This window comes from Sus scrofa, chromosome 9 (genome assembly GCF_000003025.6).
Source record: "Sus scrofa isolate TJ Tabasco breed Duroc chromosome 9, Sscrofa11.1, whole genome shotgun sequence".
Lineage (NCBI taxonomy): Eukaryota > Metazoa > Chordata > Mammalia > Artiodactyla > Suidae > Sus > Sus scrofa.
In genome coordinates, this window is record NC_010451.4 from 64,448,073 (window position 1) to 64,473,686 (window position 25,614).

At 47.5% G+C, this 25,614-nt stretch overlaps 1 protein-coding gene across 6 annotated transcripts; it reads left to right on the plus strand.

Moving 5' to 3' along the window:
* Window positions 12,476–25,160, plus strand: LAX1 (lymphocyte transmembrane adaptor 1). Of its 6 annotated transcripts, none has more exons than XM_021063203.1 (6): window positions 12,481–12,910; window positions 13,417–13,608; window positions 17,076–17,185; window positions 18,093–18,203; window positions 18,857–18,942; window positions 22,392–25,160. In XM_021063203.1, exons 2-6 carry the CDS (start codon window positions 13,520–13,522, stop codon window positions 23,133–23,135), a joined length of 1,140 nt encoding a protein of 379 aa, XP_020918862.1. In that variant the 5' UTR covers window positions 12,481–12,910; window positions 13,417–13,519; the 3' UTR covers window positions 23,136–25,160. The 6 variants fall into 6 exon arrangements, with proteins under 6 accessions (XP_013844992.1, XP_013844994.1, XP_020918863.1 ...); XM_021063202.1 differs by having other exon boundaries at window positions 12,481–12,846; window positions 13,368–13,608; XM_021063201.1 differs by having other exon boundaries at window positions 12,482–12,846.

Genomic DNA, 25,614 nt, shown 5'->3' on the forward strand with positions numbered 1-25,614 from the left:
AGCCTGGGAACTTCCATATGCTGCAGTGTGGCCCTAAGAAGACCAAAGACAAAAAAAAAAAAAAATTAATGAAATGTGTTTCAAAGAACACTTCCCAATCCTCAGAAAATACACACATAGAAGAGAGCAGTCTCTTGGGAATGTCCTCCAGTGTCACCCCCTCAGAGGCCAGTGTCAAAACCAGGATGCCACTTCATACTTACCTGAGAAGTTAAATGACCCAGGAGTTCCCTGGTAGCTCAGCAAGTTAGGGGTCTGGAGTTGTCATGGCTGTGGAAAGAGTTAGCCCCTAGCCTGGGAACTTCTACATGCCATGGTCTCAGCCAAAAAAAAAAGTTAAATGACCCACATATTTGGAAATCCAAATTACAATCAGAAGTTTGACTTATGCTCACGAAATACTTGAACTAGTGCCATCACACTTGGAACTGGTTGCATCATCTCTGCTAAGATAGATCTGGCCCGAGTTCAGCCTCAGGGCCACTTGGTTTCCTGCTGTCCCCTGTACTAAAGGCCACCTAGGCCACCCTCCAAACAGCACAATTAATTAGTTTCTTGCTGTGCTAGACCTAAGAATACTATATTGAAAGACTGTGGTTTATTTTTTTTTAACTCCAGATCTTCATATCTTGGTCTTATTTAAAGCAAACATAGGAGTTCCCGTCGTGGCGCAGTGGTTAACGAATCCGACTAGGAACCATGAGGTTGCGGGTTCGGTCCCTGCCCTTGCTCAGTGGGTTAAGGATCCAGAGTTACCGTGAGCTGTGGTGTAGGTTGCAGATGCGGCTCGGATCCCGCGTTGCTGTGGCTCTGGCGTTGGCCGGTGGCTACAGCTCCGATTCGACCCCTAGCCTGGGAACCTCCATATGCCGCGGGAGCGGCCTAAGAAATAGCAAAAAAAAAAAGACAAAAAATAAAAATAAAAAAATAAAGCAAACATATGTGAAACCTTTTTTGGGAGTTGCCATCATGGCTCAGGAGAAATGAATCTGACTAGCATCCATGAGGACATGGGTTTGATCCCTGGCCTTGCTCAGTGGGTTAAGGATCTGGCATTGCCGTGAGCTGTGGTGTAGGTCGCAGACACGGCTTGGATCCTGTGTTGCTGTGGCTGTGGTGTAGGCCAGTGGCTACAGCTCCGATTTGACCCCTAGCCTGGGAACTTCCATATGCTGTGGGTGCGGACCTAAAAAGACAAAACAAAAATAAAACACAAGAAAGCCTAATTTGGTTTTTTGTTTTTTGTGTTTTAGGATCTCTCTGACACTGGTACTGTTTCCACTCTTGCTCTAGTGTCTAAAATTGTGGAGTTCCCGTCGTGGCACAGTGGTTGGCGAATCCGACTATGAACCATGAGGTTTCGGGTTCAATCCCTGGCCTTGTTCAGAGGGTTAAGGATCTGGCATTGCTGTGAGCTGTGGTGTAGGTTGCAGATGTGGCTTGGATCCCGTGTTTCTGTGGCTCTGGTGTAGGCCGGCAGCAACAGCTCCGATTAGACCCCTAGCCTGGGAACCTCCATGTGCCACGAGAGCGGCCCAAGAAATGGCAGAAAGACAAAAAAAAACAAAACAAACAAACAAACAAAAAACCAAAAAAAATTGCTATTAATAACCATTGGACAGTGTCTAGATGGCATTTCTCCTTCATTGCTTTATCTTCCCGGAAAGCAACATTACTGTGTGTGCACTGACCTCTATTGCACACTGGATAATGCCGGCTTCACATGGGGCTCAGACACTTCAACTGCAGCAAAGACAAATTGTTCCACAGTCCATAAGGTACAAGAAATCTGTTTCTCTTCTTTTCTAAATCAAGTCAAATCTAGCACCAAACTAGGTAGCACTGGCCAAGATCTGTGAGAGGCCTCTGCTAGTCTCTTTTTCTTTTTTTTTCTTTTTAGGGCTGCACCTGCAGTATCAAATGGAAGTTCCCAGGCTACGGGTTGAATTGGACCTGCAATGCCAGATCTGAGCTACATCTGCAACCTACACCACAGCTCACGGCAACGCTGGATCTGTAACCCACTGAGCAAGGCCTGGGATGGAACCTGCATCCTCGTGGATATTAGTCAGGTTCATTTCCGCTGCACCACGAAGGGAACCCCCCGTGGTCTCTTTAAATTTAGTCCTGGGGAAGAGAGACAAAAGAAATAAGTAAATATAGAGCATGTCGAATGTTGACAAGAACCTAGGAGAAAAGTAAAGTGGTATAAGGAAAGCAGGGAGTACAAGGCATGAGAACTCTTGCCAAGTGGTCGGGAGGCGGGGGTGGGGGGCGTCTCTGACAAAGAGACATTCATAAAGAGAAGAGAAGGAAGTAAGAGAATGAGCTACATAAATATGTGGAGGAAAGAGATTCTAGGCACAGCAAGTGCAAAGGCCCTGAGGCAGGTGATCTTTCTTTGAGGACATGCAAGGGAGCTTACAATTGAATGACTAAGTGGGAAAGTGAAAAAGATAAGTTCAGAGATGGAGAGTTGGAAATGGACATCAAAACTGTAAGCCAGTATAAAGTTGGCTTTCATGAAACAGGAATTCATTGGAGGAATTTTTTTTCTTTTCTTTTTAGGGTCACACCTGTGGCATATGGAAGTTCCCAGGCTAGGGGTTGAATCAGAGCTGTGGCTGCCCAGCCTACACCACAGCCACAGCAGTGCCCAATCCGACTCCCTGCTGGGACCTATAGCATAGCTCACAGCAATGCTGGATCCTTAACCCACTGAGGGAGGCCAGGGAGTGAACCTGCATCTTCATGGATACTAGTCGAGAGCCACAATGGAAAATCTCATTGGAGTATTTCAAAAGAGGATTGCATCTCACAGTTTAAGGGGATCATTCTAGCTATTGTATGGCTGCAAACTAGGAAAAAATGGAAGAATAATAATGCAGCCTTAGCTAGCACACATGGCACATATGGAGATAGCTTAATACTAAAGGACACAGGTAAAGTCAAACCCCACTGTCATGCTGTTGTCCTATGACACCCAAAATAGTGGAAAGAAAATGCCTATTCGGGGAGTTTCCATAGTGGTTCAGCAGTAACCAACCCAACTAGTATCCATGAGGATGCAGGTTTGATCCCTGGCCTTGCTCAGTAGGTTAAGGATCCAGCATTTCGGTGAACTGTGGTATAGATTGCAGATGCAGCTCAGATCCTGCATTGCTGTGTCTGTGGCGTAAGCCAGCAGCTGCAGCTCCGATTCGACCCCTCGCCTGGGAACTTCCATATGCTGCGGGTACAGCCCTAAAAAGACAAAAAAAATTTTTTAAAGAAAATCCTTGTTCAAAAAAAAAAAAAAAAAAGAATATATATGGTTTGCAACTCCAGCTTGTTCGGGATGCCTTGGTTAATGAAATGATTGAAATGATATTTTGTTCCCTTATGGAAGAAGGGAACAAAAAAAACCCATCTTGACCTGTGCCCTCCCAGTTCCAGGCTCCCGCCCCTGCTGTCATGCAGCTGCCCTGGCCCCAGGTAAGACCTCTGCCCTCTCGCCTCCTCTGATTTGCGCTGTGCTCTCCTCTGATTCCTAAGGTGACTACCCACCCTCTCTCTCTGTTGAGGAATCCCCCTCCTCCTGCCAGAGCTTCTCTGCTTGTGTGGCCTGGGGCGTCAGAAGCCAGCCCTCTCACAGCTCTGGGCCGAGGGAAGACTGGGGTTGGCAAGTGATTGCTCATCCCACATGCCTCATATTTATCCATGCTCCTTAGCTCTGCAGCTGCCAGGACTCAAGAGGAGGCTGCCAAACATCCAGCTCCAGCGGTCTGCCTGCTCTCAGGACAGCAGACCTAAGGAAAGGACTCTCTCACTGTCAGCAGCGCCACCCCACCTGCTCCACCAGGGCTTAGCCCAGGGGACAGAGCTTCCTTCCAATTCCTTGCTTCCAAATTCTCACTCTTCCCAAGGACCTTGGGTGGAGTTGGAGCAGGGGGCAGAGAAGCGAAATAAACATTTCTGTACTCTCTAAATCTTTCTGTCCTCACCCTGCTCTCCCACCAGTTTAACCTAAAAGGAAGACACACAAGAAGTTCTCCCGTGGCACAGTGGATTAAGGATCCCGCATTGTCACGGCACCAGCTTGGGTTGCTGCTGTGGCTCAGGTGTGATCCCTGGCCCGGGACCTTCCACATGCTGTGGATGTGGCCAAACAACAACAACAACAGCAAAAGGAGGGTACTCGCTACCGACACCAGCAAATGAGTAAGGAGGTGTGGGGTTCCTGCCATTAAGGCTCCAGCTTTATCCTGCATGGCTGTCTCAGTTCCCAGACCTTCAAGTGCAGAGCCTGGCAGCTGTTTATCCTTCACACAGGGCAGTTTTAGAATTTGGGGGAGCCTAGAAATACAATAGCCAACACAGCACATCAGGTTGCCTTTCCTTTTTTCGTTTTTTTTTTTTTTTTTTTTTTTTCTTTTTTGGCTGCCCTGCTGTATATGGAGCTCCCGGGCCAGGGATCAGATCTGAGCCACAGTTGTGACCTAAGCCATAGCTGCAGCAATGCCAGATCCTTAACCCACTGTTCTGGGCCAAGGGTCAAACTTGCGTCCTGGTGTTCCACAATGCCCACTGCAGCAGGAGCTCCAGGTTGCCTTTCTTTTGCGCGCAGGGAAGGCAGTGCAGATTGCTTCTTCCTTTTTAATTTTATCTCTTTTTTTTAGGTCTGCACCTGTGGCATGGTTCCCAGGCTAGAGGTCGAATCGGAGCTATAGCCACTAGTCTACACTACAACCAGAGCAACACAGGATCCGAGCTGTATCTATGACCTACACCACAGCTCCTGGCAATACTGGATCCTTAACCCACTGAGCAAGGCCAGGGATTGAACCTGCATCCTCATGGATGCCAGTCAGATTCATTTCCACTGAACCACGACAGGAACTCCAGATTGCCTCTTCCTATAGCCCATGAGTATGCAGCAGAAAAAAGACTAGGACACAGATTTCTTTCTCAGTATCTCACCCTATTAGGTCATAAATACACACTTAGGTCATAAATTCACAGTAGAAATAAGCACCTGAGAGAACTCAGAGGGCGCAGTTAACTCTTAAGCTCAGGCCCTGTGCCAAATGCCAGAGATGAAATAAATAAAATACAGACCCTGCCCTGAGGCGGTTCAAAGTCTACTTGGGGAGACAAACTTTTTTTCTTTTTTTTAAGGGCCAAACCCACAGCATATGGAAGTTCCCAGGCTAGGGGTCGAATCAGATCTACGGCTGCCAGCCTACACCACAGCCACAGCAATTCAGGATCCAAGCCACGTCTGCAACCTACACCACAGCTCACAGCAATGCTGGATCCTTAACCCACTGAGCAAGGCCAGAGATTGAACCCACATCCTCATGGATCCTAGTCGGGTTCATTAACCGCAGAGCCACAAAGAGAACTCCAAGGAGACAAACATTTAAACAACTAATCCCAACCCCAATTGAGAAGCACTATTATACATGGTTCCCTGGAGACAAAAGAACAAGAATCCAGTTCCAGAGCCAAAGGGCTTCGCATACATGCTTAGGGTACATTTATTTATTTATTTATTTGCTTGCTTTATAAGGCCATACCTGCAGCATAAAGAAGTTCCCAGCTAGGGATCTCATCAGAGCTGCAGCTGCCTACCTACATCACAGCCACAGCAACGTCAGATCCTTAACCCACTGAGCGGTGCTAGGGATCAAATCCAAGTCCTCCTGTATACTAGTCAGATTGATTACCACTGAGCCATGATGGGAACTCTAGGGCAAAGTTTTTTATTTCATATTTATTTATTTATTCATTTATTTATTTATTTATTTACTTTTTAGGGCCGCACCCAAAGCATGCAGAGGCTCCCAGGCTAGGGATCCAATTGGAGCTATAGATCCTGGCCTATGCCACAGCCGCAGCAACACCAGATCTGAGCCAAGTCTGCAACCTACACCAGACCCTTAACCCACCGAGTGAGGCCAGGGATCAAACCTGCGTCCTCATGGATGCTAGTCGGGTTCATTAACCACTGAGCCACGACAGGAACTCCTAAAAATAACACGTGATCTTTGCAGTAGTTCAAACAATGGATCCAAAGAAGTAAGCATTGACTAAAAAAAAATTATGCAACCTGAAAATTAAGTTTTATTTGGGGTAAATAAAATTTAACTCTGGAGCCCTGAGAAACTACTCCAAGGAAGCGAGGGGGGAATCTAGGATCTATAGTTTTTGCAACAAAGGGAAGAGAGTAGTAACAAAATGTTTACAGATAACTGGATTTACAGAAAAAAGATTTATGGAAAACCAGTTTCTATGGAAAGACGTAAAGGTCTGGGCTTACGGGAATCGCTCTTTTGATGCGCAACTTACCTGTGGGCTGTTATTCTTTCTTTCTTTCCCAAGTTCCCTCGGGGCTCACTGGCCCACCCTTGGGAGTGGCTGTTCTCACAGATGACCCTGACATCTTTTATTTTGTCACTTAACTACAGCTCAGAAGGTAGTATTTCAGAGCTGTCTGAAATACTGCCTCGAAGAGGAAGGGGGAGTTCCCATCGTGGCGCAGCAGAAACAAATCTGACGAGGAACCATGAGGTGGCAGGTTCGATCCCTGGCCTCGTTCAATGGGTTGAGGATCTGGTGTTGCCGTGAGCTGTGGTGTAGATCGCAGACACAGCTCAGATCCCACGTTGCTGTGGCTGTGGTGTAGGCTGGCGGCTAAGCTCCGATTAGACCCCTAACCTGGGACCCTCCACATGCCATGGGTGTGGCCCTGAAAAGACAAAAGACCAAAAAAAGGGGGGGAGAGGGGAAGTATTAAGATATAGGTCATAAAGGTGAAGGGGTAGGTGCCTGCAGCCCTGCACACATTTTCCAGAATTTGCTGCTGGGCTTGTGAAGATGACTCCTAGTCACAGACATCAGTCAGCACTAAAAGGATTATCGTGCTTTTTCTAGATATAAGGAGATGCAAGAATCGGGCTCCTGAGATATTCTCCTAAAAATATCTAACTGGGGAGTTACTGTTGTGGCACACTTGAAACGAATCCAACTAGTATCCATGAGCATGCAGGTTCGATCCCTGGCCTTGCTTAGCGGGTTGGGGATCCACAGCATTGCTCTGAGCTGTGGTGTAGGTCGCAGATGCGGTTCATATCTGGCATTGCTGTGGCAGTGGCATAGGCCAGCAGCTCTAGCTCTGATTGGACCCCTAGCCTGGGAACTTCCATATGCCACAGATGTGGCCCTAAAAAAAGCAAAAAACAAAAAAACAAAAAACAAAACTATCTGAAGATTTGTTCTTCCAGTTTCCCCAAGGCTCAGAGTGCCTCCCTCCTTGTCTCCACCATGAGCTCCACTCAGGGGTTGCTGGGGGTGGGCAGCTTCAGTGGCTCATATTTTACTCCATGTAGAGGCTGATGGCAAGTGACAAGCTTCCGTTTACAAAAGTAACAAAATACCTCAAACCTCACAACCCAGAAATAACCAGTACAAATTCTTAAAATGTGATTTTATTGGAATTTTACAAGAGAAAAAGAAACTTATTGAAATGAAAGAACTATGACAAAACCTAGGTTTGGCCACTCACCACTCATAATAATTCAAGAGGCTGGTGTCAGTAGAAGGAAGTTACTTTAATCAGAAAAGCTGGCAATCTGGGGAGATGATGGACTCATATCCATAGACCAACTCCAAAGATTCTGCTCAGCTGTGACAGTTTTCTTTGTTTTTGCTTTTTTCGGTTTTCTGGGGGGGTTGTCCTTTTGTTTTGTTTCGTTTTTTGCTTTTTAGAGCTGCATCTGTGGCATATGGAGGTTCCCAGGCTAGGGATCCAATCAGAGCTACAGCCTACATCCTACTCCGCAGCCACAGCAACTCAGGATCAGAGTCGCGTCTGTGACCTGCACCACAGCTCAGGGCAACGCCTGATCCTTAACCCAGTGAGCAAGGCCAGGGATTGAACCTGCAACCTCACATTTCCTAGTCAGATTCGTTTTTGCTGCAACATGACGGGAACTCCAGCCGTGACAGTTTTTAAAGGGAAAAAACTGGGGGGAAGAATCTCTATGAGTTGTTGAGGCAGGGGGTGAGGTTCTGCTTCATTCTCCTTTGTGTGCAGACTATCTGGCTCTTTCTTCAGAAGTTATCTTTCCTGCATGATCTGCCCGCAGGGTTGCTAAGGGGCTGGTTGGGGGAGAAAGCTAGTCTCTTTTTTTTTGGCTCTTTAGTTCCCAGGCTGAGGGTGGAATCAGAGCTGTAGCTGCTGGCCTACACCACAGCCACAGCAACTTGGGATCCAAGCCAGTCTGTCACCTACACCACAGCTCACGGCAGTACCAGATCCTTAACCCACTGAGCAAGGCCAGGGATCGTTCCTGAGTCCTCATGGAGACTAGTTGGGTTTGTTACCGCTGAGCCACCCTGGGAACTCAGAGCTAGTCATTTTTTAACTGCTTAATTCCTCATTCTTTCTTCTTTTTATCTAGGAAAAGATTCAACAGGTTAAACAAGGCGTAAGGTGCATTCGGGAGAGCCTAAGTTAGGAGTCAGTTTCAAGCAGTGATCTCATTCCTATAATTAGGTTCTTTTAAGGTTAGAGGGGAACAGAAATGGGCAAACAGGAAAGAGGCCAAAGAGCTGCTTTCAGAACTAGCGCAAAGGCCCAGAGTAGGAAAGCGACAATGACCCGGGCCTGCCTGGAGTGCAGAGTGCCTGCATGGGGGTGGCCATCTGAGCCTGACCACTGCGGGGAAGGCCGGGACTGTCTCTGCTTTCTGTGCAAAGCCAGTGCTTAGTGCCGTGTGGTGGAAGATGGCCGAGAGATATGTGCTTAAAGAATAAAGGAGCACACGGAATGTAGGCAGGCTAAGCATAGAGAGAGGAAGAAGGGAAGGTCTGAAGGAGTAGGCCACTAAGTGTAAAGAAATGAGCCTAATGCATAGAAGATGATAATATAATAGCAGCCCCCACTTAATAAGCTCTTGCATATGCCAGGTCCTAAGCCAAGCATGTTTTACTGTTCTACCAATTAATTCCCACAACAGCACTACCTAAATACTAGTATTATCATCATTTTACATCCAAGGAAACATCCAAACAGATGAGAGGACCTGTGCCAGATCACCCAGGTAGTAATTTAAGACCTGATACCCTTAACCTAGTGTTTCCAAAGAAGATTTTGAAAGGTTTCCAGTGTCAGCAAAAAAGCTTAGCATGTAGCCCTGCCCCCTCAAATGGCTTTGCTCATTTGGGTGCTTAAATTCTGTCTTTTTTAAACTAATCTTGGGAGTTCCCATCGTGGCACAGTGTAAACAAATCTGACTAGCATCAATGAGGATGCAGGCGTGATCCCTGCCCTCGCTCAGTGGGTTGGGACCCAGCGTTGTTGTGAGCTGTGGTATAGGTCACAGACACGGCTCAGATCCTGGGTTGCTGTAGCTGTGGCTGAGAGGTGTAGCTCTGATTTGACCCTTAGCCTGGGAACTTCCATATTTTAGGTATAACCCTAAAAAGACAAAGGCAAACAAACAAAAAACTAATCTTGGAGGAGTTCCTGCTGTGGCTCAGCTAGTATCCATGAAGATAGAGATTCAATCCCTGGCTTCACTCAGTGGATTAAGGATCCACTGTTGTGTCACAGTTGAGGCTTGAGTCTGGCATTGCTGTGGCTGTGGTGTAGGCTGGCAGCTGCAGCTCCAATTTGACCCCTAGCCTGGGAACTTCTATATGCCATGAGTGCAGCCCTAAAAAACAAACAAACAAAAAAAACACCACTAATCTTGGGAGTTCCCTCAGTGGCTCAGTGGGTTAAGGATCTGGCATTGATTGCCACTACTGTAGCACAGGGTCAATCCCTGGCCCAGGAGCTTCCTCATGCTGAGGATGCAGCAGAAGAAAAAACCAAAACCAAAAACAAAAACCCAATCCTAATACTTTACAATCGTATGTCATATTCAACCCCTGAAGTAATTAAAAGCAATTAAAATGTTGGAGTTCTTGTGCCTCAGCTGGTTAAGAATCCAACTAGTATCCATGAGGATATGGGTTCGATCATATCCTGGCTCATATCATAGCTTGGCTCGGTGGGTTAAGGTTCCACTGTTGTCAGGAGCTGTGGTGTAGGTGGCAAATACTTCTTGGATCTGGCATTGCTGTGGCTGTGGTGTAGGCTAGCAGCTGCATCTCCAATTAGACCCCTAGCCTGGGAATTTCCATATGCCTTGGGTGCAGCCCTAAAAAGACGCACCCGCCCCCCAAAGGAAACACTTGAGCCATCAGTTTTAAAACATATACCCTGTCACCCAGGAATGAATTCCACTATTAAGGTATCTATTTTGTGGTGGTTTGGTTTGGTTTGGTTTTTCGTTTTTTGTTTGTCCTCAACTGTGGCATGCAGAAGTTCCCAGGCCAGGGATGGAATCCATGCCCAAACAGTGACCCAAGTCACAGCAGTTGCAACACCAGATCCTTAACCCACTAGGCCATCAGGGAACTCCTCTATTTTGTGTTTTGATTGGTTGGTGGGGAAGGGAAGGAGAGCAGGAAAAGGGATACAGCTGGGCCTGGAAACACAGAACTCAGTCTGAAGCCTGGGAGCCCCCTCAGAGGAGGCCGTTCCCCTCAAGTGTGGGGGCAGGAGAAAATCAGAAGACCGGAGGGAAGATTAGTCTGACTCAAGCCGACTGAGTAGATAAGATAACGTAAGACCTGAAAATGATCACAGGCTGGGGGAAGTTCTTGAAAAACAACTTTTCGAAGGACAGTCAGGGTTCTGAGTTTAGCCATGAGAGATGCAGCTAAGGATCTTTTTCCCCAGGAGTCCCAGTTCTTTGACCTATCAAAGGAGAAACGGGCAGGGACCCAGGTTCTAGTTCTGGAACCAGCTGCTTCTGAGTCACCTTCACTTCCTGCCAGGTTGGGCTACTTGGAAGGAAGGCAGTGAAGGCCTGGGCTGCTAGAGCCCAGGGGAGAGCAGGCCAGGGCCAACCTACAGCCCTCCTCCCCTGAGGACCTGGAAGAGCTGGATGCAGGGCAGGGGCTGACATCTCAGGGAAGCCGGGCTGTCAGTGTCCACAGAGAAGATAAAAGAGGCAGATGACAGGGCATGGGCTGGCTTCCCTGCCGTCCAGCTGGGAATCCACTTCCTTGTGGAAAGTGAAGTCAGAGGATCTTCCTTCCTTCCTTCCTTCCTTCCTTTCTTTCTTTCTTTTTTTTTCTTCATAGTGCCATATCTGCGGCATATGAAGGTTCCCAGGCTAGGGGTCTAATAGCAGCTATAGCTGCCAGCCACAGCCACAGCCATGCCAGATCTGAGCCACGTCTGGTACCTACACCACAGCTCATAGCAACACCGGATCCTTAACCCACTGAGCGAGGCCAGGGATCAAACTCACAACCTCATCGTTTCTAGTCAGATTTGTTTCCGCTTCATCACGATGGAACTCCATCTTCTTCTTATTTTAATGGCCGTGCCAATGGCATATGGAAGTTGCTGGGCCAAGGTTTGAATCTGAGCCTCAGCTGTGACCTAAGCCACAACCGCAGCAATCCTGGATCCCTTAACCCACTTTACGGGACTGGGGATTGAAGCCATTGCTGCAGTCAGATACTTAACCCCCTGTGTCACAGCGGAAACTCCTAGAGGCTCTTCTCACCCCCTCAAAATAGTCTTTTCACACCCTTCTCCTTGGACTCTCCCAAGATGAAAGAGAGTGTCAGGAAATTGGTAAAAGGAAGAGGGGGAGGAAGCTAGAAAAAAGCTTTGAACAATCTTCAAAGTTTGGAGCACTTTGTGTAGACATAGCGTGGGGGCGGTGAATTTTCCAGCTTCTGAGACAGGTGCACAACCACCATCCTGGGATGGATCTTCTCTGAAAGAGCTCTGTGAGCAAGATGGCAGCAGCTACGGGCACGAGGGAGGCCCCCAAGGGCCCTGCTACCCCCATAGGAGCTCCATTGTGGCTCAGCAGTAACAAACCCGACTAATATCCACGAGGATGCTGGTTCAATCTCTGGCCCTGCTCAGTGGGTTAAGGATCCGGCATTGCTCTGAGCTGTGTAGGTCACAGAGGCAGCTTGTATCATGCATTGCTATGGCTGTAGCGTAGGCCGGCAGCTGTAGCTCTGATTAGACCCCTATGCCAGGGGTGCACCCCTAAAAAGACAAAGAAAGGAAGGAAGAAGGAGAGAGAGAGAGAGAAAGAAAGAAAAAGGAAAGGAAAAGAAAGGGAAGGGAAGGGAAGGGAAGGAAAGGAAAGGAAAGGAAAGGAAAGGAAAGGAAAGGAAAAGAAGCAGACCAGCTCGGTCAAAATCACCTGCGGTGTGTTTATGAAAACCACCCATCCCCCTCTGCACCCTCTACCCATGAATCAGCAGCAGGTGCCAGGGATCTGCGTTTGTTTCTAAAAAACACCTCCCAGTGCTCCTTAGACCTGCTTAAAGCACACAATGCAAATCTGGAGGCTTATAAAGCGCATAAATTCTCAGCAACCCCAGGTGAACAAATCGCAAACCCCACCACCTTGCCCCATCTTGAATCATGCTCCCCACAGACCACAGCCACCGGGAAGATGGGGCAGGCAAGTTTGCTTCTATCTTATTAAGAGCTGAGCAGCATTTCCTGGGCCCCAGGCTTCATTAGCACGTTGGTGGTGTTGCTTCCTGTAGCTGACTCTCTGTTTCCATTCTGGCAAACTGTTTGTTCTCTTCTCTTTGCTTTGGGGGTTGGGGGAAGATGAGCTTCTCACGGAACCTCTCTCCAGCTTCTCTTTCCCCCGCGGCACCCCTCATGCTCTGACGAGGCAGGGAACCCGGCTTCTCCCTGAGCAGCTGTGCTGGGGAGTCCACACCCGGATGAGCTCTCCCCTCTGGCATCGAAGACACATCCAGGTAGAACCAAACCTGTTTTGTATTTTGGGTCAGCTCAGCCTGACATTTCAGGAACAGACTCATGGTAAGGAGTTTGTTGGGGGAGAGAAAGTTCTAGATTGGAAGCTTTAGAAAGGAAGAAATAAAAACTAGTAGACTTTTTCTTGTGAGGGACTTTGATGAAGAAAATTTTAAGAAGAAATTTTGAGAGTAAAAAGTTGTACATTAGGGAGTGGGGTTTGTTTTGTTTTATTTTGTTGTGTCTTTTTAGGGCCGCAACCCCAGCATATGAGCCTCCCAGGCTAGGGGTCAAATCGGAGGTGTAGCTGCCAGCCTGCACCACAGCCACAGCAACACAGCATCTGAGCCGCATCTGCAAATTACACCACAGCTCACGTCAACACCGGATCCTCAAACGCACTGAGCGAGGCCAGGGATCTAACCCACATCCTCATGGATACTAGTTGGGTTTGTTTCCACTGAGCCGCAATGGAAACTCCTGCCATGCTTATCTACTAAAAATAAGTGGTTATACCACACAGGTATGTATGGAAAACACAAACCAATTCTGCCTTTTGTCCTGGGAGTCAGCAATTAAGGAAGAGCCAGGAAACGGGCAGACAGGCTGGCGAGCTAATGATGGTTGAGAGAAGGCTTGGAAGGAGAAGCTGAAGCCAGAGAGGGTCCGGGGATAATGGGCATGACCACGCCGGCCATCTCAGAGGTCAGAGGGAGGACCTCACAGCCCAGCACTCTACAGGGAACCCTCAGCACCCTGGACAGGTGAGTGGCCACGGTGGTGAGTGCTCCCCTCCGCTGATGTAGACAGAATGCCCTGCTTTACCCCAGCAGCGTGGCCAGCCTCACAACCAGGCTCGGGTCCCCAGAGACCACTTAATTCTAGGCTCAGCGGAGTTTGCTCAAAACCGCGGGGAGGAAAGGAATGGGCATTGAGGAGAAAAAGGCGTTGTTGGGGGAGAGGAACTGCGATAAGGCGGCGCTTCCTTAGAGCTGGCAGCCCTGGTTGAATTTCTCATGCTCAGAGGCCCGATGGCTGTCCTCTGTCTTCCTGCCCCAGGTCCCACCCATCACTCCTCAGAGAAACAAAAACAAAAACTAGTTCCCACCACGATGGACACAAAAGGCCCACTTTTTCCACAGATGTGTCTCTCGGTTCTAACATCTTGCTGTGACAGATGAAGCTATCTACAGAAAAAAAAACAAACTCATGGACACAGAGAACAGGCTTGGGGTTGCCAAGAGGGAGGAGGAGGGAGTGGGGTGGACTGCCAGCTTGGGGTGAGTAGATACAAAGTATTGCATTTGGAGTGGATACGCAATGAGATCCTGCTGTACAGCACAGGGAACTATATCCGATCACGTGTAGTAGAAGGTGACAGAGGGTAATATGAGAAAAAAAAAAATGTTTTTATACATATGACTGGGTCACTTTGCTGGACAGCAGACATTGACAGAACATTGTAAATCAACTATAACAAGATTTTTAAATAAAGAAAAACTTGCCATGAATAAACATGTAATCATAGGTATGCTAAAGATAGGTCTTTAGGACCTAGAATCTCACAGAACTCATTGTAGATATAAATTTTTATTGCCAAAGGCTTCCACACCGTATTAGCAAAAATAAAAAGTCCATCAGCTGCTGAAACTTTCACACTGGGAGGTATACATTTCTGCACTATGATAAGAGTACAATTTCTGTGCTATGATGAGAATACAGCAATAATATGTAATAATGTGATTTTAAATCACTGTCGTTTGGGGAGGTAATGTTATGACCCATGACAAACAAATACCCGTCACTGGCAGGTGGACAGGGGCACTGATGGGGAATGAATTCATAAAGTGTCAGAACCCTGCAGCGCCCCCCCCAGCTGTATTTTGTTATTCATTAATTTTTTTGCTAATTCATTCCTTCATTCAGTTAACAAATACTCATCAGGCCCCTACTGGCACTGCTCCAGGCACCAGATGAATAGGACAGACAAGTCCATGACCTCCTAGAGCTTACAGTCAAGTGGAAGAGTCAGATAGGAACAAAGGAACCCATGCACGGATCACATAATGTCAGCCAGCCATAAGTGCTATGAAGAAAAACCAAAGCAGACACAAGGGACTGAGAGTAGTAGGGTGTGGCCAGGGAGGATCAGTCTGAGGAGATGGCATTTCAGAAGAGACCTGAATGAAATGAGGGACTGAGCCATGGGAGAGGGAGTGGCAGGTCTGAGAGAGGACCGTGCTCTGCCAGGAAGAGCACGGAGGCCTGACCTTCGGGATCAGAGGGAAAGTGATAGGAAACAAGGCCAAAGGCAGCCAGAGGCCAGAACAGAAGATGCCATGATGTCCTCCTTGGGTAGGGACCATGGATGCCATCCCAAGTGTGACAGGCAATCATGGAAGTTTGCAAACAGAGGAGGAGCTCAATCTGGTTTACCATTTAGAGGCTCATGCTGGCTTGTGTGTGAAGATAGTTTGGGGCCAAGAATGAAAGCAGGGAGACCCATTAGGAAGAGTCTTGCAAAGGACCATGTGGAACTGGCCGTGGCTTAGACCTGGTTGGTGGCAGTGGAGGTACAAGAGGTGATTGGTTTGGGAGAGATGCCCAAGGTTGAGCAGATGGAATCTGCTGGTTAACTGGAAGTGGGGTGTGAAAGAAAGAAAACATTCAAGGATGGCTCCAAGGCTTTTGGTGGAGTCAGTAGATGATGGGAAATACCAGAGGTGTGGGTTTATGCAGGGAGAACAGGAGTTCTGTTTTAGGCATAATTGATTTGAGATGTCTATTAGACGACCTCGTGGAAATGTCCAGTAAAAAGTTGGGTAAACAAGCCTAGAACTCAGGGAGTTCCCGTTGTAGCTCAGTGGAAAGGAATCCAACTAGTATCCATGAGGATGCAGGTTCAATCCCTGGCCTCACTCAGTGGGTTAAGGATCTGGCATTGCCATGAGCTGTGGTGGAGGTCATGGCACGACTAGAATCCCATGTTGCTGTGACTGTGGCATAGGCTGGCAGCTGCAGCTCCTATTCAACCCCTTGCCTGGGAACTTCCATATGCCACAACGGTGGCCCTAAAAAGCAAAAAAATAAAATAAAAAAGAAAGAAAAGAAAAAAAGTCTAGAACTAGGGAGGACAAAATCCTTCCCTAATGGATGATCTGACTTTTAGAATTGGGGGCAGCAAGTCTGCTAGTGATTCCTTTATAACCTCAGTTGGCTGCTTCCTGTGGGCAAAGCAGAGCAGTAACTACGGCCCTGCCTAGGAATTGCAAGTAGCCCAGAACTTCCTGGATGCATTCACATTGGTTAATTACACAGAACAGCAGAGTGTTGCTCAGAGACCAGCTCCACAAGTTGGTGCTGTGGGGGTTATTCAAGCGCAGGCAACGTGGGAGTTCCCTTCATGGCTCAGTGATTAACGAACCCTGCTAGGAACCATGAGGATGAGGGTTTGCTCCCTGGCCTTGATCAGTGGGTTAAGGATCCGGCATTGCTGTGAGCTGTGGTATAGGTAGCAGATGCAGCTTGGATCCTGAATTGCTGTGGTTGTGGCTATGGCTGTGGCTATGGCTGTGTCTGTGGCCAGCAGCTGTAGCTCCAATTAGACCCCTAGCCTGAGAACTTCCACATGCCTTGGGTGCAGCCCTAAAAAGCAAAAAAAGAAAAGAAAAGAAAGAAGAAGTTCAGGCAATCTGGACTGTTGTCCCAGAGCCACTCCCTGATTGTAAGCTGGGTCATCTTCTCTGAGCAAGACAGGAAGCCCAGGAGCAGAGGCCAAGGGGAAGTGGGAGCAGAAGGACTTGACTTTACAAGTCTGGAAGACAGTGTGAAGCCCTGGAAAGAGTCGTTGGGCCCAAACAGACCTAGACTCACAGTCCATCTTTGTCCCTTCTTATCTATGTGATCTTTGACATGTTACTCTCTATTTTCTGAGTCTAATTCTCAGATTCCTTGGCCGCAACAAGAGATGAGGTTGTTGTAAAGATGAACTAAGGTTCAAACCACTGGCATCCAGCAGGGCTTCACATGGGATAGGTCCCTTCTTCCACATCCTATTTTTTTCTCTCCATGAGGAGATGAGCCTCTTTCCCACCACACAGCCCACCCCACCTTAGCTTTCCTTTACCAGGCCCCCACTCCAACTCCTGGGGCCCTACCTCGTGAAGGACGCATCTTCTCCAGCCTCCCCTTCCCCCTGCGGCTGGGCCATGGCACTTGGTTTTCCTTGCAGAGCTAAAGACCAGAACAGCAGCATCTTTTCTGGGTTTGCGGGACTCCTCTCCATCCTCCTCGTTGTTGCAGTGTTTTGTGTCCTGTGGAACTGGAATAAATGGAAGAAACGTGAGTTCCTTGTTTGTTCAAAGTTGTGACACACGAGGGAGTTCCTGTCATGGCTCGGCGGTAACAAATCCGACTAGTATCCGTGAGGATAGGGGCACGATCCCTGGCCTTGCTCAGTGGGTTAAGGATCTGTGAGCTGTGGTGTAGACTGCAGATGCCGCTTGGATCTGGTGTTGCTATGGCTGTGGTATAGGCAGGCAGCTACAGCTCCGATTTGACCCCTAGCGCCTGGGAACTTCCATATACCACACCTGCAGCCCTAAAATAAATAAATAAAGTTGTGACACACTAGGATTAATAATTTAGACTGGGGGAGTTCCCGCGGTGATGCAACAGGATCGGCAGTGTCTCTGCAGTGCCAGGATACAGGTTCAATTCCCAGCCCGGCACAGTGGTTTTAATGATCTGGTGTCACAGCAGCTTTGGCGTAGGTTGCAACTGCAGCTTGGATCTGATCCTTCACCCGGGAACTCCCTATGCCATTGGCCAGCCAAAAAAGAGAGAAAACAAAAACAAAAACAAAAAAAACCCTAGCCTGGCATTTAAAGCCCAATTTATCCCCAGAGATAAACTGTTACACTGGGGAGCCCGCTGTCCTTTCCTGACCCATGAGTCACTGCCTCGCTCAGGATCCTAAGCGATGACTCTGAAAGGCTCAGTGCTGAGTGGAGTTGGTTTCGAAAGTCTTTGCCCTGGTACCCCTGTGCTCCTGTTTCTTCTTCCTGCTTTTGGCCACCACATCCCCTGTTCGTCTAGCTCAAAGGGAATTGGTCAAGTCTGAAAATGCATTTTGTATGATACCTGGTGAGGGAGGGGAATATTTGGGGGGGAATCTCATCCCCAAGAGTCCCCCTATTCTGTGCAGCAGGACCCTGCCATGACCCCTGTGTCTCCCACTGCCTTGCAGGGCAAGTTCCTTACCTCCAGGTTACCGTCATGCCCTTGCTGACTCTGCCTCGACCCAGACAGCGAGCCAAAAACATTTATGACCTCTTGCCTCGAAGACAAGAAGAGCGGGGTAGGTTTTTTTCCTTCTAATCCAAGGAAATTCTGCCCCCGAAAGGGTGTACCTCTCCCTACCCAGAAGCCACTTTCTCTAAACCTGAAGATCTTCCTGCCCTTCGGGGAGCATGGCAGAAAATGGGGCAGATAGGCTGCAAGACACAACTCCAGTGGGAGCTGGAGAGCTTTAAGGGGAGAGGAGGGGGTCATCTGGGTTGGGTTTTTGTTTTCTTATTTGCAGTTTCTTTGAGAAATAATTGATACCTATCCCCTTATACATTTATGGAGTACAACACGATGGTTTGATTTACATATATTGCAGTTTGGATTTTTCTTGATGTCCATTAGCTGGCTATGTCCAGGGATGGGAAAGACATAGGCAGGGAACATGGTCTCCAACCTCACAGACAAGGAGGGTTCACCCCGGAGCCTCCTTCCCAGCGTCCTCAACTCCTTGGCGGGTGTCCTTTTGTCCTCAGCCACCTGAGGAGGGTTTCCAGGTCTCCAAGCCCATCATCCCTGTAGCTCTGACCCTCTAACGTCAGAACACCGAGCCCCAAATAACAGACAACATAGAAACCTGCTTCTCCCAGAAGGCAGGCATCTCTCAGGCTGAAGCCCTCAGAGGACTGGCTGACTCGGTTCAGGGTTTGTTCTCTGTCCTTTCAGGAAGACATCCTTCAAGGAGTATCCGTGTTTTCAGTACCGAGAGCCTCCTCTCCAGAACTTCTGACAGCCCTCCCTCTGATCATATGGTAAGAGTCAAGGGAAATGACAACCCCCTTGGGAGCAATGACATGTCTCTGGCAGAAGAGCCGAAGTGCAAGAATTCTTGGTCTTGGCTCTTGTTTCACCACAAACAGCATGTCCTTTTGGCATTCCGCCTGAGGCCCTATTAATAAACTGGGAAGACTAGCCTTAGGACCTGCCTATCACCCAAGGCAAAAACTTTAGAAAGATGGGAGTGGAGGTCCTCTTGCAGGGCAGCGGAACTGAATCCGACTAGAAATCTTGAGGTTGTGGGTTTGATCCCTGGCCTCCCTCAGTGGGTTAATGCCCCGGTGTTGCCATGAGTCACGGTGTAGATTGCAGATGCGGCTCAGATCCTGCATTGCTGTGGCTGTGGTGCAGGCAGGCAGCTGTGGCACCAATTTGACCCCTAGCCTGGGAACTTTCATATGCTGTGGGTGGGGCCCTGAAAAAGCAAAAAATAAATAATTTTTTTAAAAAGACAAAATTTATTTAAAAAAAAAAAGAAAAAGATGAGAGCAAGCGCTTAGGATTTTAAGAAAGGTATCAGGGCACAGATATTCAAAGACATAATGTTAGTAATGAAATGGATGGTTTTAACAAAGACTTGATAGGAGTTCCCGTCATGGCACAGTGGTTAAGGAATCCGACTGGGAACCATGAGTTTGCGGGTTCGATCCCTGGCCTTGCTCAGTGGGTTAAGGATCTGGTGTTGCCGTGAGCTGTGGCATAGGCCATCGGCTACAGCTCCAGTTAGACCCCTAGTCTGGGAACCTCCATATGCCACGGGAAGCAGCCCTGGAAAAGGCAAAAAAGACAAAAAAAAAAAAAAAAATTCCAACAGTGCTGTTGGTGCTTAAAACACCTTAAAGCCTTGCTTTGGGAATTATTTTTGGGGCCTATGTCAAATTGTTTCAATTCCCCTCTGCAGCAAAAACACTCATCAATCATTCAGCACTGTAGCTGGTACAGAAAGTGTTTGATCACGTGAGCCACGTGCTTTGAGGTTACAAGGGGAGTATAACAATTAACAACCATGTGGAGCTCCTGATGTACCTCAGTGGGTTAAGAACCCAACTAGTGGAGTTCCCGTCATGGCACAGCGGAAAACGAATCCGACTAGGAAGCATGAGGTTGTGGGTTCAATCCCTGGCCTCGCTCAGTGGGTTAAGGATCTGGTGTTGCTGTGTGCTGTGGTATAGGTTGCAGGTGTGGCTCGGATCTGGCATTGCGTGGCTGTGGTGTAGGCCAGCAGCAACAGCTCCGATTCGACCCCTAACCTGGAACCTCCATGTGCTGCGGGTGCGGCCCTAAAAAGCAAAAAAAAACAAAACCCCAACTAGTGTCTGTTAACATGCAGGTTGGATCCCTGGTCTCCCTCAGTAGGTTAAGGATCTGGTGTTGCCACAAAGTGTGACATAGGTGGCAAACGCGGCTCAGATCCTATGTGTTGCTGTGGCTGTGGCACAGGCCTCAGATGCAGTTCAGATTTGACCTCTAGCTGGGAACCTCCATATGCCACAGGTTCGGACCTAATAATAATAGTAATAATAATAGTAACAACAACAACAGTTAACAACAATGTGACCCCGTTCGTCTTATAATCTGGCTCAGAAGGCAGCTCCCAGGGAGGAGTCACACAACTGTGTGAAGCAAAGACCCCAGGGACAGTGGAGGGGGAGTTTTTTGTGCTCATTTCTATAAATAAGTTCTCATCTGCTTGTTCAAAGAACCAGTTCTTTTGGTTTTATGGCCATCCTCAGGCAAGTACAGCCATGCTGCTGATGATGATGATGGGTATTACCCAGACTTTCTTTTTATTTTTTATTTTTATTTTTTTCTTTTTAGGGCTGTACCTGCAGCACATGGAAGTTCCCGGGCTAGGGGTCGAATCAGAGCTGCAGCTGCTGGCCTAAGCCACAGCCACAGCAATGCCTGATCCGAGCCAGGTCTGCAACCTACACCACAGCTCACAGCAATGCCAGATCCTTAGCCAAGTAAATGGGGCTAAGGATCACACCTGGTGGATACTAGTCAGGTTCATAACCCACTGAGCCACAACAGGAAGTCCTAGCCAGCCTTTCTTTACTCAGAGGCTTAGTTTCGATTTCCATGAGGCCACCTCCACATTGCCATCTTTGCTTCCTCCTCCCCTGGCCTGTGCCATCCTTGGGTTCTACTCTTGCCTCTAACACTTCCTGGGGCAGCAACCCTAAGCTGTTGATAAAAGGAAGGGCAGAGGAAACTCCAGGGCTAAAGCTAGTTCCAGGACTCAAGTGGGTCTAGACTTTAGATCCTAAACTGAGTTTAGCCCACAAACATGTTTGGCTTGCCCTCTGTAGTGTTTGAAGGACGCTTTGAACCAGTTGTCAACATTTACAAATCTAAAAGATTTCAGGAGTTCCCTGGTGGCCTAGCATTTAAAGATTCAGCATTGTTACTACTATGGATCATTGTCAACTCAGGTTCATCCCTGGACCAGGAACTTCTGCAGCCAAAAAAACCAAAACCAAACCCAAACAAACAAAAAAACTAAAAGATTTCAGGTTAAAGTCCAGAGGTCCAGCTTTTCTTGAAAAATCAGAATTTCTGAAAACATCAGACCAGTATCCCTAATGGCCATTACAAGCTAAGTTGGTGTGTTAGCCGCACCTTCACTAAGAAACGCTTTTTTTTTTTTTTTTTTTTTTTTTTGGTCTTTTTAGGGCTGTACCCTCAGCATTTGGAGGATCCCAGGCTAGGGATCTAATCGGAGCTGTAACCACTGGCCACAGCCACAGCCACAGCAACACCAGATCCGAGACGTGTCTGTAACCTACACCACAGCTTATGGCAACTCCGGACGCTTAACCCACTGAGTGAGACCAGGGATCGAACTTGTGTCCTCATTAATGCTAGTCAGATTTGTTTCCGCTGAGCCACAACAGGAACTCCATAAGCATTTTTTAGTGTTTTCTTTGTGCCAGGAGCTTTTCTAAACACGTTACAAGCAGCAATCCATTTATTCCTCAAAACTTATGATGTAGATATTATTATGATCACTATAAATTAGGAAACTAAGCATAGTGAGATGAGCATGGATCTGCACCTTCGGTCTGAGGCTAAGCCTCTACCTTTAGCCACTATGCCACTGCTGTCAATGTACTCTGGGGAGCCAGGCTCTCTCCAGTTCATAACACTGCCCTCCACTCCCCAGTTAATCCCCACAGTGTGGCCAAAAGCCAGTTGCAATTTGCTGTCACATTTACACTGGTGCTTTGCTTAAATTCAGCCCACATCACTCATACCGACCTAGCATCTGAAGCCTTGTGGTTTGAGACCCTGGATTTAGAGCTCTTGTCTAAAGTGAAGAACTGGGTGAAGGAACTGTTAGATACAGCACAACTGCTGGGAAGATGAAAGGCTTTGGCCATATCCCTACCTCTATCATGTCCCTGGCTTTCTCTTCTTACAGCCCTCCGGAGCAGGCGATGCCCTCCAATTGCACAGAACCCACACTCTTGCCATGGGGTACGCAGTGGGCATCTATGACAATGCCGTTGGTTCCCAGATGTGTGGGAACCTTGCACCCTCAGCACACTACGTCAATGTCAGAGCTTCCAGAGACTGCTCGAGCACTTCTTCAGAGGATTCAAGAGACTACGTCAATGTCCCCACCGCAAAAGAGATTGCTGAGAGTTTAGCTTCTACCAACAGCCCTCCTGGGAACCTCTTTGGCCCCCCAAGTGCTGAGGAGCTGGAGTTTACAGAAGAAAGAGATGAGGGCTGTGGGAATGCCAGTGACTGTACCAGTTTGGGGGCTCCAGGAACTGAGAGCGGTGATCCACTCAGCGATGGGGAAAGGTCTTCTCAGACCTCAAATGACTACGTCAACATGGCAGGGTTGGATCTTGAGGCCACCCAAGGAAAGCAGCCCTGCGGGGCTTTTCGGGGCTGCAGAGATTATGAAAATGTACCACCAGAACCCAATGAGAACCAGCAGCAAGAGGAGGAAGAAGTGATAGCCTCAAACTCAGACCATGAAGAGGGCATGACAGATGGTTCGGGAACGCACGTCCCACCTGTCATGCAGTCTGGGAGTCTCCTGGCTTTAAAGGATTGTGTGGCCTCTCAGTCATCTGCACAGAGTGAGAACAGTGAGATGAAACATGGAGAAGAGATGTCAAATGAGGACTCTCATGACTACGAGAATGTGTGAGCTGCCAACGTGGGCAGCAGGGACTCTGAGCAAGGGCCCGACACGCAGCTCCTTCCAGATGAATTAGGACCCAGTCACCCAGTTGGGAAGCCACCATGGTCTATCCTCCTGGATCCACAGCCACTACAGGGTCTAGTGAAGACCTCTGACCACCCTTGTACTTCATCGGGTCCATTCGATTAGGTTAAAAGGAGGCTGAAATGAGTAGAGCGCTAAGAGGAGGACCTCACAGCAGCAGAAGTTTGAGAAAGCCAGAAAGGAATCCTTCTCAGGCAGGGCGATGTTATCTCTCATACCAGCTTAATGTTTGCAGAAACTGCCTTTCAGGACTGTTAGGAAGGAGTTCACGTCATAGCTCAGTGGTTAACGAATCCAACTAGGAACCATGAGGTTGCCGGTTTGATCCCTGGCCTTGCTCAGTGGGTTAGGGATCTGGCATGGCCGTGAGCTGTGGTATAGGTGGTAGATGTGGCTCGGATCCTGCGTTACTGTGGCTCTGGCGTAGGCCTGCGGCTGCAGCTCCAATTAAACCCCTAGACTGGGAACCTCCATATGCTGGGGGAGCGGACCAAGAAATGGCAAAAAGAAAACAAAAACAAAAAACAAACAAAAAAAAGGACTGTTAGGAGGTTAAAAATGGGACAGTGCCTTAGTGCACCAAAGGACCATGGAGTAGTCTAAATCAGTAGCTTCACTGATATCAGCAGGCTGCAAAGCAGGAATACAGATTATTTTGAAATCTAGGCCGAGGCCAAAAAGAATGAAGTTGGAGTGAGGTAGGAAGCACAGTTTCCTCTTTAAAATGAATGTGGACAACCACATGCTGAAGAAAATGCAGAATAGGAACTCTCACTCATCGCAGAAGGGATTGCAAGGCATAATATTCACCCTGGAAAACTGGCAGTTTCTTATAAACATACACTTAATATATGACCCATTTATTACACTATTAGGTATTTATTCAAATGAATGGAAAACCTGTGTTCACACAAAAAACCATACATGACTGTTTATGGCAGCTTTATTCATAATTACCAAAACCTAGAAATAACCTAGATGTCCTTCAACAGGTGACAGGATAAACAAGCTGTCCTATATTCATACTCAACAGTAAAAGGGAGGAAAGTATTGGTTCACTTACCAACATGGACAAATATTAAATGCATTTTGCTAACTGAAAGATGCTAGTCTTAAAAATCTACATATCGAGAAGTCCCCTGGTAGCCTAGTGGTAAGGACTTGGCATTGTCATTGCAGTGGCTCAGATTTCATCCCTGGCCTGGGAACTCCCACATGCCATGGGTGTGGTAAAAACAAAACAAAAACCTACCCTATATATTGCATATTACCATTTATATGACACTCTGGAAAAGGCAATTAACTATAGGGTAGAAAACAGATCACTGGTTGGCAGGTTTGGGGAAAGCAGGGGGGTTTACAAAAATGGAGCTGACAAGGGAATTTTTAGGATAATGGAGCTATGCTGTATGATACTATGGTGACAGATACCTGACTGTATGCATTTGTCAAAATACACCTACACAAAAACTGTATAGCACAAAAACTGACTTTCGTATGCAAATTTTTTTTTTTGCTTTTTGGTCTTTTTAGGGCCACACCTGCAGCATATGGAGGTTCCCAAGCTAGGGGTCAAATCGGAGCTGTAGCTGCTGGCCTACACCACAGCCACAGCAACCCCAGATCCAAGCCGCATCTGCAACCTACACCACAGCTCAAGGCAACACCCGATCCTTAACGCACGAGTGAGGCCAGGAATCAAACTTGTGTCCTCATGGATATTAGCTGCATTTTCACTGAGTCCCGATGGGAACTCCTGTATGCAAATTTTTAAAAATTCACTCACAATAAAATATAGATTGTAAAAAATGAATCTAACTATTTTACAAGTGTATGACATAATCTTACTGAAGGGAGTGGGGGGGAAATAACCTGTGCTAATTATCTTTGGAAAACAGTGTTTTTACTTAAAACTGTAAATAAAGACACAAAGAACTGAACAAGAAGGCTTCAGTCTAGTTGGTAAATTTGTATCTAATAGTATAGTTTAGTAATTCTGGAACTACTTTAAATGTATACTCCAGTTGAACAAATAAATAAATGTATTATAGGTAAGGAGAGACAGGTTTCCTACTATCAGAGAAAGAAGTCACCAATAAGCAAGTAGGAAAGGAAATAGAGGTATGTAGACAGAGGCTAGTATATATATGTATTTCCTAGCTCTGTCCACTGGACAGTCTAGAAGCAATGATGGCTCCAGTAGTAAGGAACATACTTAGTTGTCAGATCTTGGTTTAGAAGTATCACTGTTCAGGAAAAGGAATCAGGGCCCCTTGGAGAAATGTCTGGTTCTAGAGCTGAGGCAGGAAAAATACAGGATGAGCTTGATCATTTTTCACAAAAGGAAAGAAAAGAAAGGAAAAAAAAAAGGGCAGGGGGGACAGAGAAGAAAAGAGAGGGC

Coding starts and splice junctions, on each gene's coding strand:
- LAX1 (XM_021063203.1), top strand. CDS start 13,520: ATGGGCATGACCACGCCGGCCATCTCAGAGGTCAGAGGGAGGACCTCA. Junction 13,609..17,075: donor ACCCTCAGCACCCTGGACAG/GTGAGTGGCCAC, acceptor TTTTCCTTGCAG/AGCTAAAGACCAGAACAGCA. Junction 18,204..18,856: donor TCGAAGACAAGAAGAGCGGG/GTAGGTTTTTTT, acceptor CTGTCCTTTCAG/GAAGACATCCTTCAAGGAGT.